Source organism: Nicotiana tomentosiformis, chromosome 11, assembly GCF_000390325.3.
Source record: "Nicotiana tomentosiformis chromosome 11, ASM39032v3, whole genome shotgun sequence".
Classification (NCBI taxonomy): domain Eukaryota; kingdom Viridiplantae; phylum Streptophyta; class Magnoliopsida; order Solanales; family Solanaceae; genus Nicotiana; species Nicotiana tomentosiformis.
The window spans coordinates 97969709-97984685 of record NC_090822.1 but is presented as its reverse complement, the minus strand read 5'-3'; the positions used below and the strand labels follow the sequence as shown (position 1 = coordinate 97984685).

Sequence of the window (14977 nt, the reverse complement as noted above, 5' to 3'; positions counted from 1 at the left end):
CTAACTGTTTAGTTTATATTGAAGAACTTATAAATTTGTTTGCTCATTTTTCAGAGGGTGGGGAAATTTATAAACTTGCTATTGATTCTATAAGAAAAAAGTTTTAAAAATATTTTTTCCCTATTCCCCCTAATTTTTTTTAAAAATCCGTTGGGCCCACTTAGCCCGCAGGCCAGGACCGTTAAGCCTGGGACCAAACGGTCCCGGGCCGGTCCCTACAAAAAGACCATTTAGCCAGGGATCGTTTAGCCCGTTTAATTTGGGACCGGCCCGGGACCGGGGCTGGGACCGTTTGGACCGGACCACTTAGCACGTTTAGGCCCGGGACCGACCCACTTGCCACCCTTAGCTAAAAACAAACAACATCAGATGCAAAAGGATCATTGGATAGAGGTCAGAGACAAATCAACAAGTCGAAGTGGTCAGAATACCTCCAAAAATGGCAATCTGGCAGTAACAAATGCATTCAGCTCTCTAGGATTACCAAGTACACAACATCAATCTCAGGTGGATGAAGGGACTGGAGGAGCTCGTGGACAATGTAGTTATTTGGGCCTAGAGGATAAACCCCCTGACTCGGAATGTTGAAGCTCATTACATGGAATGTCAGATGCCTGAATAAAGTATATAAGCAGGCGGAGTTAGTAAAGTTTCTGAAGCACAATAAGGTAGGATTGGTTACAATACTAGAACATAGGGTACAAGGAAAATATGCTGAACAGATAATTAAAAGGGTAGCCCCAGGTTGGCATTGGTGTTCAAATTATGATGCAAATGGAAGGGGTAGAATATGGATATTATGGAATTCAAATGAAATTGTATTTACTAAAATATATACACACCCACAGCTTGTTCATGGGGATGTGAGGATATGTGCTTTGAATGTGGGGTTTTAACTAACTGTAGTTTATGGTTTGCACAGTGTGGCTGCTAGAAGGCCACTATGGGATGCGTTAGCATCTATTGCTCGAATACAACATGAGGCCTGGGTTACCATGGGAGATTATAATACTATAAGGCACTATGATGACAGAATTAAGGGAAATCCTGTGCAGGAATATGAGGTTGCTGACTTTAAGAGATTTATGGTGGACACTAATATGGTGGAGCTTAAAACTACTGGAAGAAGATATAAATGGACTAATAACCATGTTCTTAGCAAGATTGATTGGGCTCTTGTAAATAGTGAATGGATGACTACTTGGACACATGTGGAAGCTACAACCTTAGATCCTTATTTCTCATATCATAATCCTATAGCTATAGAAATTGGAGGGAGAGGATTCAAAGGGGCTAGGCCATTCAGATTCTTCAATCATTTGGCGCAGCACCCTTATTTTCTCTTATTGGTGAATAGCCAGTGGAATTGTGTACATCAAGTGCGGGGGATGGAAGCAATTTGGTGTAAACTGAAATAGGTCAAGCATAAGCTAAATGCACTAAACTGTAGAGAGTTTTCAAAAGCAACTAAAAAGGTGGAATATTACAGGAAGAAGCTGGCTGAAATACAACATGAAGCAAGAGATCCCCAGAAGCAGGTAGAACTAGCCGAGAAGGAGAAGGAATTGAAACAACAACTAGAAAAGTGGGTGCTAACTGAGGAAATCATTCTTAAGCAAAAATCAAGAGTGAAATATCTACAACTAGGGGATACTAACATTGCCTATTTCTATGCTCGCATGAAGAACATGACTGCTTATAACTAAATAAGAAGACTCAATACTATAGATGGTAATATAGCACAAACTGAGAAAGAAGTGGAGATAGAAGTTATCAAATATCAAAATCTACTTGGGTCTGCAGCAGATATATTACCAACAGTTCAACTGGATGTACTTGATGAAGGACATAAGCTGACCAGAGATCAACAACTAAAATTGATAGAACCAATCTCAAGAGAGGAGGTATACAATGCAGTTGAGGACATTTATGAACAGAAGGCTCCTGGATGTGATGGTTTCAACTCACATTTCTTCAAGAAAAGTTGGCAGGTAGTAGGGGAAGAAATCATCTCTGCTGTTATGGATTTCTTTCACACAGGCAACATGTTTAAGCCTATTAACTGCACATCAGTAACACTTGTGCCTAAGGTGAAGAACCCTCTAACAATAAAAGAGTTTAGGCTCATTTCTTGTTGTACTGTGCTATATAAAATCATTTCGAAGATTCTCACCAAGAGACTACAACTGGTAATGCCTACTTTGATTGACCAAAACCAAGCAGCCTTTGTACCAGGCAGAATCATAAGTGATAATATCATTTAAAGCCATGAACTCATAAAGGGGTATGGAAGTAAATGTATTTCCCCTAGATGTATGATTAAAATAGACATGCAGAAGGCGTATGACTCTGTGGAATGGATCTATATTGAGCAATTGTTGCACGGGCTGTACTTTCCTGTTAAATTTACCAATTGGATTATGAGCTGTTTACGGACAATCTCTTATTCAATCATTATTAATGGCAAGCCTAGTAGGCCATTTGTTGCCAAGAGAAGTCTAAGGCAAGGGGACCCTATGTCACCTTACATGTTTGTAATTATGATGGAATACCTGAGTAGGTTTCTGAAGCAATTGACAAAGAATCCTGCCTTCAAATTCCATCCCAAGTGTGCTAGGACCAAGATTACTCAGCCAGGATTTGCGGATGATCTTATGATGTTTTGCAAGGGTGATAAATAATATGTACAATTATTATACAACTACTTCAAGACCTTTTCTGAGGCATCGAGACTTATTACAAATCCAACCAAAAGCTCAATGTATTGCGGAGGAGTCAATCTAGTCTTACAACAATAATTATTAGATGTACTTGGATTTCCCAAAGGTGAGCTTCCCTTCAGGTACTTAGGGGGTGCCTTTAAGCTCTAAGAGGCTGGCTATTACTCAGTGCCAACCCCTGTTAGAGAAAATGCTTGGCAGAATCACGGGGTGGACAACCAAGTTTCTATCCTACACTGGAAGAGTTATGCTGATCAATAGTGTATTATTCTCTATACAAACATTTTGGTCACAAGTGTTTATACTGCCTAAGAAGATTATAAATGAAATTGTGGCAACTTGCAGAAAATTCTTATGGAGTGGTGGGGCAAATGAGTCGAATAAGGCACTGATTGCATGGGAAACTCTTTGTTATCCCAAAGCTGCAGGAGGTGTAAATTTCATTGATGTTGAGTTATGGAATAAAGCTGCAATTTGTAAGTAGCTGTGGAATGTTTGCAAGAAGAAGGACAAACTATGGGTGAGATGGGTACATGCCTATTATGGGGGAACGAGTTACATCTGGGAGGCCAAGTGCAATCAAGCATATTAGATAATGCAGAAAATCTTGAAAGCACACAAATATGTCATACAGGCTGGAATGAGTATGGATGAGATGATTAGCATGGATCAATTCTTTATCAACAACATTTATTGCAAGCTGAGGGGTAATGTGCCAAAGGTGTCCTGGAGAAGGCTGACTTGCAACAATCAGAGTGCAGCTAAATGGAACTTCATACTTCTACTCACGGCTCATGGTAGATTATATACAAGGGACAGACTAAAGAGATGGGGAGTGATACATGATGCAACATGTCCTATGTGTGGAGTGGCTGAGGAAAGTATATCCCATTTGTTCTATGTATGTACACTATCTACTGAAGTGTGGCAAAAACTGTTACAGTGGCAAGGTATATATCGGCAACCTATGGAATGGGATGCAGAAGTACAATGGGCTATATCACAGCATAATGGAAAAAGTTCATCTGATGAAATTTACAGAATGGCAATTGCTGGCAGTATATATCAACTATGGCATGAAAGGAATCTTAGAGTATTTCAGCACAGACAAAGATTAGCGGGGGAGATAGTTAGAGTGATTATACAAGAGATATTCTATAGAGGAAGCATGAAGCTGTCACTGAGGAAGAAGCTGCAAAGTCTAAATTTCTACCCATGAGACTACATAGAATAGTTAGTACAGAAATGTATGGAAATTAGATAGCTAATCGGCAAGTCACTGAAGGTTGGGACTATGTTTAGCCTAGTTGACAAGTGGTAGTTTGTTTTTTCTTTTCTTGAGCTGTACATATGCTTTTTGGTAAATAAAGTTTATAGTTACCAAAAAAAAAAAATGTAAGTTTGATCTTTATTACTAATTGGTGACCTCATTTTGTCATATATTTTCTCGCCTTGAGTTAGTGTGTCACACCTCACACTTGAACTTCCAATCCTTTTACAGTCAAACTTCTCTACAACAACGTCATTTGTTTCAAAAGTTTTTAGTTGCTATAGTGAAATGCTGTTATAGAAGACATATATTATAACATAATATATTATTCAGTTTCGAGAATAACTCGACTTTTATAGTAAATGACTATTATATAAAGATGATGTTATAGAGAGGTCTCACTATATAATATTTCTGTTGAAGACAGCTTACACAATTTTTGTGTCACTATGAAGATCATTACTCCTTCCGGTCCATGATAAATGATTATTTTACCTTTTTGTTTTGGTCCAAAATAAGTGTCCATCATAATCAAGAAGGAATTAATTTTATTTTTTCAAAATTACCCTTATTTATATATTCCAATGTGTCAAGGTAAAAATTAATTAAGATTAATTTAGCGAGTATATTTTTTTTTTAGGAGTTTGTATTTCCTTAATGGGTATGCCAAAGGTAAAATGTTCACTTATTATGGACCGGAAGGAGTAGAATAATAAGCAACCAATAAATAATTAAGGGTATGTTTGGAATGAAGGAAAATGTTTTCCTTGAAAAATAAGTAGGTTTCTACTTATTTTTTTGGTGTTTGGTTACGTAGCAAAAAATATTTTTGGAAATAATATCATTTAGTAAAGCACTATATAAGATGAAATGGGTAAAGTCGGGGGAGGGTGGTAGGTCGGGGTCTAAGGACTGGACTGACGGTGGCGAGGATAGGGAGGGTGGGGTTGGAGGGGGTGGGGGGATATGGGTGATGGAGGTGGGGAATATGATAGAGAAGATTGAAAAAGAGTTTTGAAAAATATTTTTCCTCCTTTTGGTAGGAAAGTCATTCCATGACAAACACACCCTAAATGAAAAATATTTTAAACCATATTAAGCAATCAATTGATGAAGCATGTCAAAAAATTTCAGCAAGGGGATAATTGTACATGCGATGTGTTAGCATTTAAATTGGAAGTTTGGAGACAAACGCTGGTATCTAAAGGTTTCAAGTTGAGTAGGTCGAAAACTGAGTACTTGGAGTACAAGTTCAGTGAGGGGATGCATGAAAAAGAAGTGGAAGTGAGGATTGGTACTCAGGTCATCCCTAGAAGAGAAAATTTCAAATATCTTGGTCTATTATTCAAGGCAACGGGGAGATTGACTAGAATGTTACTCATCGTATTGGAGCGGGGATGATGAGATGGAGGCTCGCATCGGGGGTTTTGTGTGATAATAATGTGCCACCTGGACTTAAGGGAAAGTTCTATAGAGTGGTGGTTAGACCGACTATGTTGTATGGAGCTGAGTGTTTGCCTGTCAAGAAGTCCCATGTCCAAAAGATGAAAGTAGCTAAATTGAGGATGTTGAGATGGATGTGAGGGCATACTAGGAAAGACAGGATTAGGAATGAAGCTATTAGGGACAAGGTAGGTGTGGCATCTATGGAGGATAAGTTGCGGGAATCAAGGCTGAAGTGGTTCGGGCATGTGAGGAGGAGAGACATGGATTCTCCGGTGAGGAGGTGTGAGAGGTTGTCCATAGCGGGTATGAGGAAGGGAAGAGGTATGACTAAGAAGTATTGGGGAGAGGTAACTAGGCAAGACATGTCATTGCTTCAGCTTATCGAGTACATGACCCACGATAAGAAGGTATGGAGGTCAAGGATTAGGGTTGTAGGTTGACAGATAGTAGTGTGTTCCTCCTAGGCCATTCAATAGTACTAGGACTAATTTTGTAATTTCCTACTTACGGTTCTTTATTATGCATGTTGCGGCATTCACACACGTTACTATGTTACATTGTTGCTAACATTCTTTGCTATTTGGTGCTTTATTTTCATTGTTTCTTGAACCGAGGGTCTATCGAAAATAGCTTCTCTATTTTTATGAGGTAGGGGTAAGGTTTGCGTATACACTACCCTCCCCAGACCCTATTTATGGGATCAAACTGGGTTTTTTATTATTGTTGTTGTTGTTGTTGATGTGTTACCATTTATCTTCTTTCGAGATAAGCTTTGCATTGGTGAAGTGTTAAAAGTAACAAGATCACACTCGTTATTTACACTAAGAGAGTTGCTTAATAACCACACTAATTTGTCCCAATTATGGCCACACTTGCAAAATGACTACCATGTCCTTATTCCAATTTCTCCCAACAATTTTTCCTCCAACACACAATATTAAATATAGTAACTTCTTTCTATTCCCAAACATTGAGCAACATGAAATCATTCATGTTCACATACAAAGAAAGGTGAAAAGTCTTTACATTCATTGTGTATTTTATGTATATAGCAAATTATGATATTATAAGATCTTGAAGAGCTGATCACATAAACGACTATAATCCTTCCCTTTTTTCTTCCATAACCTAAACATGAATTCAAACCAAGAAAATTTGGGGGTGCAAGAAAATATGAATCCAAATGAACAAAATACAAATACAACAACTATGAATATAAACCAAGATAGTAGGTTTGATCGAGTTAGGGATGAGTTGTACAGATCTTTACGGATGGCAGCATACGACAATTTATTGAATGGATACAAATGGGTCGATGTTAATTCACATGGCATTTTCAACAATGTTGTGCATTTAGATGATGACGACGAAGAAGCCAATAGAGAATATTATGGAGAAGCTGAGGATGATGAGGAGTAATTTATAGGAAATGAGTTATAAGAATATGATGTTGATCGGGAAATAAAGAATGATTTCACTGAAGAGGATGCGGCTGTAGGTCCAATCTCCAGAATGCGATATAGAGATAAAAATTCTTTGTTTATATTCTATAAAGAACATGCACGATTGAAAGGATTCTCTATCGTCAAAAGAAATTTCAACAAGAAGGGTGGTGACACTATCAGGTACATAAATTACTGTTGTGATAGGGCTAGGATTCGCAAAACAAAGTTTACCACTAAGAGTAACAATTTTAAAGCTAGGCTCACTGCTGTTTTGGATGATTCTTGTTGTTGGCGCGTCTCTAAGGTCATTAATGATCACAATCATGATTTGCTCCCTGCCATATCACGGCTGATGGCTGTACATAGGTCCATTAGTGATTCTTTGAAAAGGTATCTTGTAGCTCACGATCGATCTGACATTAGACCCTCCAAGAATATTGGACTTGCTGAGGTTCAACGTGGTGGACTGCAAAATTTTGGGTTGCACTCCAAAAGATTGTAAACATTTTATTTTAAAGAGTAGGAATTTTGAAATGCAAGATGGGGACGCACATTCATTGCTCAATTTGTTTCGTGAAATGTAGGTAAAGGATAGGGAGTTTTTCTATTCAATAGACATAGATAATGTTGGTGGGCTGCGAAATATGGTACGGGTACATTCACACTATAAGGCGGCGTGTGAGCAATTCTATGATGTGGTGTGCTTCGATACAACGTACCTTGTGAATCGCTATAATATGCTATGCACTATATTTGTTGGCATCAATCACTATAGGCAGTTCATCCTACTGGATGTGCTCTAGTCTCATGAAGATATCGATAGTTACAAATTGGTTATTAGAACTTGGCTTGAAGCCATGGAAAATGTTCATCCAGATGCTATCATAACTGACCAATGTCTGAGCATTCAACCAGCCATTGATGTAGTGATGCCACATATAATACATAGGTATTGTATTTGGCATATATTTTTGAAGTTGCCTCTTTACTTAAGTGGTGTTCGTCCTTCTAAAATTGCACGTGGAGAATTTAAATCCATGGTACGTAATAGCATTACTGTTGAAGTTTTTGAGAGAAAATGGACAGAATATATTGCAAAGTATAATTTGCATACAAGGAATTGGTTCAACAAGCTTTACTCTGAGAAGGAAAAATGAGTTCCTGTGTACCTTGGTCTGTATTTTTGGGCTGGTATGCTATCTATGCAAAGAAGTGAGGGGATACTTGCATTCTTTGATGGATATATTACCCGTCAAAGCACCCTTAGGATGTTTGTTCACTAGTTCGAGTTAGCTATAAGAGATAAGCATGAGAAAGAGTTGGAAGCAGAATACAGGTCAAAAGTCTTTCAAATTGTATGTGAGTCATTGTTCAAGTGGGAGGAACATGTAATTCAGTGTTATATACGTATAATGTATGAATTTTTCAAGATACAATTAAGAAAATTATATCATTGTGAAGTCAACAACCCTGGCGATCATCAAGTTGTCCCTAGTATTGAAATATTCATCGTTAGTGATTATTCAGTTGTGCAAAAAAATGGTGAAAATCCATTAGAGTACACAGTTGAATATACACTTATCGACGATTATTTTAGTTGTAGCTGCAAATGGTTCGATTCTAGAGGGATTCTTTGTTGCCATATACTCAAGATCTTGTCGTACAAGAAGATTGATAAAATTGATGAAAGGTATATACTAACAAGGTAGAGAAGAGATGTTATGTAACGACTCGATCGGTTATTTTGCTTTCTAGATCCTCGTTCCCCTAAATAAGACTTTTCATATGTTCTTTTTCTATTTTATGACTTACGGGGATGCTTAGTTCGGGTTTGGAAGAGTTGAGGTTGAAATTAGAATACTTAGTTCCTTAATATTGGCTTAAAATGGTTAAGTTTGACTTGAGTCAACATTTTAAGTAAACGACCTCGAAATCAGAATTTGACGGTCCCAAAGGTTCGTATGATGATTTTGGATTTGGACATATGTCCGGATCAGGTTTTGGATGACCTGGGAGCGTTTCTGCGCTTAATATTTAAAGTTGGCGCACTGAAGGTTTTCAAGGGTTTTAAATTTGGTTTGAAGTTGGTTTTGGTTTTATCGAGGTCTGTTTGGAATTTCGAGCCTGGGAATAGTTCCGTATGATTATTTATGACTTGTACACAAAATGTGGTGTAATTCCGAGTAGTCTAACTATGATTCGGCGCGTTCGGAGTAAGTTGGAAGAACTTGAAGTTCATAAGTTGATTTGACTTGGTTTGGGGTGCAATTCTTAGTTTTGATGTTGTTTTACGTGTTCCGAGGGATTGAGCGAGTGTGTCACATAATTTTGAACTTGTTGGTATGTTTGGGCGAGGCCCTGGAGGCCTCGGGTACTATTCGGACGATGTGCGGAACATGGTTGAGCTTGGAAGGAGGGCTGAAGCAGCAGGGGTTCTGGTGCGATGGCACCTGCGAAGAATCTGCCGCAGGTGTGAGCTCGTAGAAGCGAGCTATTGACTGTAGAATCTGCATGCGTGAACTGGCCAGTGGTCGTAGAAGCGGAGCAGGAACTGCACCTGCGAACTCGCAGGTACGAGGAAGTCGATCCCAGAAGCGGAAGGGGACCAACTAGCCTGGGTTCGTAGGTGAGACGCATTCGCTGCAGAAGTGGGCTCGCAAAAGCGAGGCTTCACCCGTAGATGCGAGAATGGCAGACCTAGGCATGGTTTGCACCTGCGATGATTTTTTCTGCAGAAGCGGAGCCGCAGGTGTGACAGTGCGATCGCAGGTGCGAAAACCCCTGAAGGTAGTGAGGTCCATTTAATGTCGGGACTTAAGGCTATTATGGTTCATTTTTTCACTTCTTGGACGATTTTAGAGCTCTTTGAAGAGGGATTTTCACCTAGAACTTTGAGGTAAGTAATTTCTAAATAAGATGAGTTTAATACATGCATTTTGGGTAGATTCTTAACACATAAATTGTAGAAATTGTGGGTTAAGTTGAAAAACCTATATTTTGATAAAAATGGGATTTAACCACGAAATTGATTATGAAATTGGGTGAAAATTATATATTTGAATTTGTAAGGTTATGGGTAACAATTATCTTTGAAAATTTTCGGAATCCGGGCACGTAGGCCCGGGGTAAATTTTAGTTATCTTCTAATTTGGGTTGGGTAATTACTCTAATAGTTAAATTATAAACTTGCGAGTGTATATTGATTAATTTATATAATATTTGGCTAGTTTCGGGTTGTTTGGCACCAACTTGAGGACTTAGAGCGGATTTGTGGACTGGTAGTGAGCTTTGAGACGAGGTAAGTCTCTTGCCTAACCTTGTAAGAGGGAACTCATCCCCTTAGGTGTATCTTGTTATGTATTACTTATGTGGGGAGCTACGTACACACTAGGTGATGAGAGTCCGTGCGTAGGTATATTCCATGATATGTCCGGTTAGTCTTAGATCCATATCATGCCTTAATTATACTATTGTGTTTATTATGCATATTAATTGTTTTGAATAGAGCCGAGGATAGGTATTTTAAAGTTACAAATTTTAAATTTAGATTTCTTATTTTTGGGAAGAATTGAGGAAATGTATAACAACTCTGAGAAATCCATGCCATCTCGCGTCGGAAGTACTTCCACGAGCGAGGTAAACTTCTCTACTCTCATGGGAGCAGGTTGTTTGCCTCGGAAGTATAATAGATGCATCTATAGTTTGTGCCGTTTGACCCTCGGCAATGCACATAATATTTTGGATCGGTCCATACGACCTCGGTATAAATCGTGTGTGATAATACTCGAAGCTCGATTACACTTGATATTATTTTATGGCTTGAGAGGTTATAATTTATTTAATGACCAAAATTGATTTGAAACGAGTAAGTGTTAGTTGGAGACTTTGGAATTTACTATCAGTTAAAGAATCATTTATTCACTACTTGCTATTGCATTATTATTATTATTATTATTATTATTATTATTATTATTATTATTATTATTATTATTATTATTATTATTATTATTATTATTATTATTATTATTATTATTATTATTATTATTATTATTATTATTATTATTATTATTATTATTATTATTATTATTATTATTATTATTATTATTATTATTATTATTATTATTATTATTATTATTATTATTATTATTATTATTATTATTATTATTATTATTATTATTATTATTATTATTATTATTATTATTATTATTATTATTATTATTATTATTATTATTATTATTATTATTATTATTATTATTATTATTATTATTATTATTATTATTATTATTATTATTGTTATTCACATATTCCATATCTATTTAGAGTTTCTGTATTTTATTTGCTGGCCTATAGTAAGTGTCGATGTCGACCCCTCGTCGCTACTTCTTCGAGGTTAGACTGAATACTTACTGGGTACATGTTATTTAAGTACTCACGCTACGCTTCTGCACTAATCGTGCAGGATCTGAGGCATGTGCATCTGGTGTCCATTCAGGTGCGCACCCCCGTTATCCTGAGGCTTAGTGGTAAGCTGCTCTCTAAGTCCGTTCTGCAACACCTGCAGTCTCTCTCTTTTGTAATTACTTTCTGTGTATCTCATTTTCAGACAATAGCTTAGGTATTTTGTATATTCTACTAGTTGCTCAAACACTTATAACGCCGGGTCTTGGGAGCATGCTAGTAGACACTTTATGATTTTTGGGTATCTATTTCATCATATTTGCTCTTTTATTAGTTTACGCTTTACTTTATTAAATTTTCCACTTTTAATTTACATAATAAATAAAAAAATCAATTACTTTAAAATTATTAAAACGAATAAATACATGGCTAGTTCACCGTTGGCTAGCCTAGCGGCGACGTTGGGCGCCATCACGGTCTGTAGGGAAGATTGGGTCGTGACATGTTATTCGGCCACACTTGAATCAATTCTATCAAGTTGGTTACCCAAACATGACTCCTGAGTACAAGACATACAAGAGCATATTGAAGTATTTTAACATGGCTTGTGATATTGCATTGAGCACCAATGTGAAGGTTCATTATGTTAAGCATAATTTGAAGCTAATGGTGCATGATCTTCAAAACTGGGACGCCAACATGATCGTGCCAAACCCCAACCTAGATGACTTAGATAAAACTCAAGGTACTGTTTTACGAGATCCCTAGTACACTCATTCACGTGGCAGGCCGCATTTGAATCGACATAGTAGAAGAATTGAATACTAATTTACAAGTTCACAACAACATGGTGGATTTGGAGCTAGTTATGGCGGAGGAACTAATGTTAGAGGAGGTGGCAGGGGTGGTGGCAGGATTGGTGGCAGTGTAGTGGCAATCGTGGTGGTAGAGGTAGTGGTAGGAGCGGTGGACGTAGGGATAGGGGTAACGAGCAAGGCAGAGGTACAAGTATTGAGCATGATGGTTCTTTAACTAGGAATGAGATATAATTTTGCAACTACATTTGATTTATTACTTAAAAATATCATTTTTTCTTATTGTGTTTCTTTGATTTTAATTGCAGCAAATTGAAGCTACACTATCACAAGGAATCTTATTTTATCTCAATGCCGAACCGAACTTGTAACTATAATATTTGATGAAGAATATTGCCGAAACTTGGAGTTCTTAATAGGACTAATTGCATTGTTGTTTTATTTGGTCCAGGATTTTTTATTTTTGAAGAAATTTTGCTTGTTTTGTAGAAACTTTGTTGTTTAATGATTTGTGAAACTTATGCATTTGCTTAGTTTATTTTAACAGTTCAATCAAAATGAATTCTCCAACGTTTATGCCTTATGGATGGCATATTAGCTTCTACATAATTGTTGCTATCTCTTCCCATGGCTTTGACTTAGTATAACGACCCGAACGGTCATTTTAAAAGTGCTAGCCCTGAACCCCTATTTATTGCTCCCTCTATTTTATTCTGTGGTTACGTGACTTTTCGGGATGGTTGGTTTTTGGTTTCGGAGTGAAATGGGACACATAGTCCCTAAAAATAGAAGTTTAAGTCGTAGGAGTTGACCGTAGTTCGAATTGTATGAAGACGACTCCAGAATAGAGTTTTGACAGTTCCAATAGCCCCGTATAGTAATTTTAGTCTTAGAAGCATGTCCGAATGTTGATTTGGAGGTCCGTAGGTCATTTCGGCATTATCGGCGAAAGTTGGATGATTTTTGGAAAGTTTGACCGGGCGTTGACTTTTTGATATCGAGGTCAGATTCCAATTTCGAAAGTGGGAGTAGGTCCGTAATGTCAATTATGACTTGTGTACAAAATTTGAGGTCAATCGGACTTGATTTGATAGGTTTCGACATCGGATATAGAAGTTAGTAGTTCTAAAGTTCTTTAGGCTTGAATAGATGCGCAATTCGTGCTTTTAGCGTTGTTTGATGTGATTTGAAGGAACGACTAAGTTCGTACGATATTTTAGGACTTGTTGGTATATTTGGACGGGATCCCGGGTATGATTCAGATTGAATCTGGAACAAATTTTGGACTTGTGCTGTTGCTGAAGTTCCAGCCTTCTAGTGTCATCGCACCTGTGGAGGCCACAGGTGCGGACTCGCACATGCGAAGAGTTGATCGCAGAAGCAAAGTGTGGCCTGCCCATCTGGGACCGCAGGTGAGGTTAGAGTTTCGCAGAAGCGGACTCACACGTGCGATTGAGGTAGCACTGAAGCGGAAAGGCTAGCCAAGCCTGGGGTTGCAGAAGCGGAGCCCCTTCCGTAGGAGCAAGAGCGTAGATGAGCATTTTGGTTAGCAGAAGCGGAGGCTGCTGCGCTAAGTGAGAACCGCACTTGCGATGGAAATTTTGCAGGTGCGGCGCTGCATATGCGGCTGTGGGTTCGCAGATGCAAAATTGTTGGGCTGCAAAGGGCTAAGTTCAAGGGTTTGATTTCATTAGCCATTTTTGGACCTAGAGAGCTCGAATTGAGGCAAAACTTTGGGGAATTTTCAGAGGAAACATTTGGGGTAAGGATTTTTGACTCGTTTTTGATTAATTCCCATGAATCTATTGTTGTTTTTATCATTTAATTAGTGTTTTTAGTTGAAAATTTGGGGAAAAAGTGAAAACACTTCCTAGGCTAAAAATTAGGAATTTGAAAGGCGATTTGAGGTCGGATTTGAGTAATTCTTGTATGGTTGGACTCGTTATCGAATGAGTGTTCGAATTTTATAATTTTGGTCAGGTTCCGAGACGTGGACCCGTGTCGACTTTTTGAGCGATTTTTTAATTCTTTGCTAAAGTCGTAGTATCATTATTAAAATTAGTTTCCTATAGTAAATTTATAGTATGGAATTGTTTTTTCTAGATTCGAGCTGATCGAAGTTGGAAAATCGAGGGAAAGGCCTTCTTATCGGTTGATTGGGCGAGGTTTACGGTAAGTGACTTGTCTAACCTTGTGTGGAGGAAATTCCCTTAGGATTTGGTATTGTTGTGACAATTTGTGATATGTGAGGGCCGTGTATGCGAGGTGACAAGTGCGTACACACGCCAAATCTTGAAAGTTTGATTTTATCTAAGTAGTTTCCTTTCTATGCCTTAACTGAGTTATTTAACATGTATAGTCATCATGTTTAGCCTAATTTCACCCGTCTGCTTATCTTATCTCTTATTTGTATTTTATACTACAAGCTTAGTTTAATTACACGCTTTCTCAATTCCATGTTCCTTATTTCACTGTGGGATTCTTTACTTGAAATTGCTATCCTTGAAATATCATTGTTTTTGTTGTTATTTTTTTGTTCCCGTGATTAGTGTTGAGGTGATTATTTGGTTGTTATTGTTACACGAGGTTTCTACCGTGCGGTTGTTATTATTGCATGAGGTTTTTGCCGTGCCGTTGTGATTAATGATATGCATGCGGTGGTATAAGATCTGGGTGTTGAAACTCATGCGTTGAGATAAGGTGGGCTTGATACGCGTGGCTAGTAGGGGAACTACTAGAAGTCATGCAGTGTGATAAGGTTGGATAAAACGCGGGATGTTATTTCAGGAAAATAATTTTTAAAACAAAATATAAAGGTTCCCGCGGTGATATAAGGAAAGGATTGTGAGATATTTACTTTTGGGACTACGAGGCGGTACCTCG

At 37.8% G+C, this 14977-nt stretch overlaps 2 protein-coding genes across 2 annotated transcripts; both read left to right on the top strand.

The window, feature by feature from the left end:
- Window positions 1-369: 369 nt before the first annotated feature.
- Window positions 370-3204, top strand: LOC138901900 (uncharacterized). Its single transcript, XM_070189698.1, has 5 exons — window positions 370-541; window positions 907-1349; window positions 1419-1585; window positions 1715-2090; window positions 3037-3204. The coding sequence occupies exons 1-5, from the start codon at window positions 370-372 to the stop codon at window positions 3202-3204; spliced, it is 1326 nt and encodes a 441-aa protein (XP_070045799.1).
- A 111-nt stretch (window positions 3205-3315) lies between these two features.
- Window positions 3316-3939, top strand: LOC104089357 (uncharacterized). Its single transcript, XM_009594225.1, has one exon. The coding sequence runs from the start codon at window positions 3316-3318 to the stop codon at window positions 3937-3939; it is 624 nt and encodes a 207-aa protein (XP_009592520.1).
- The last annotated feature ends 11038 nt before the right edge of the window (window positions 3940-14977 follow it).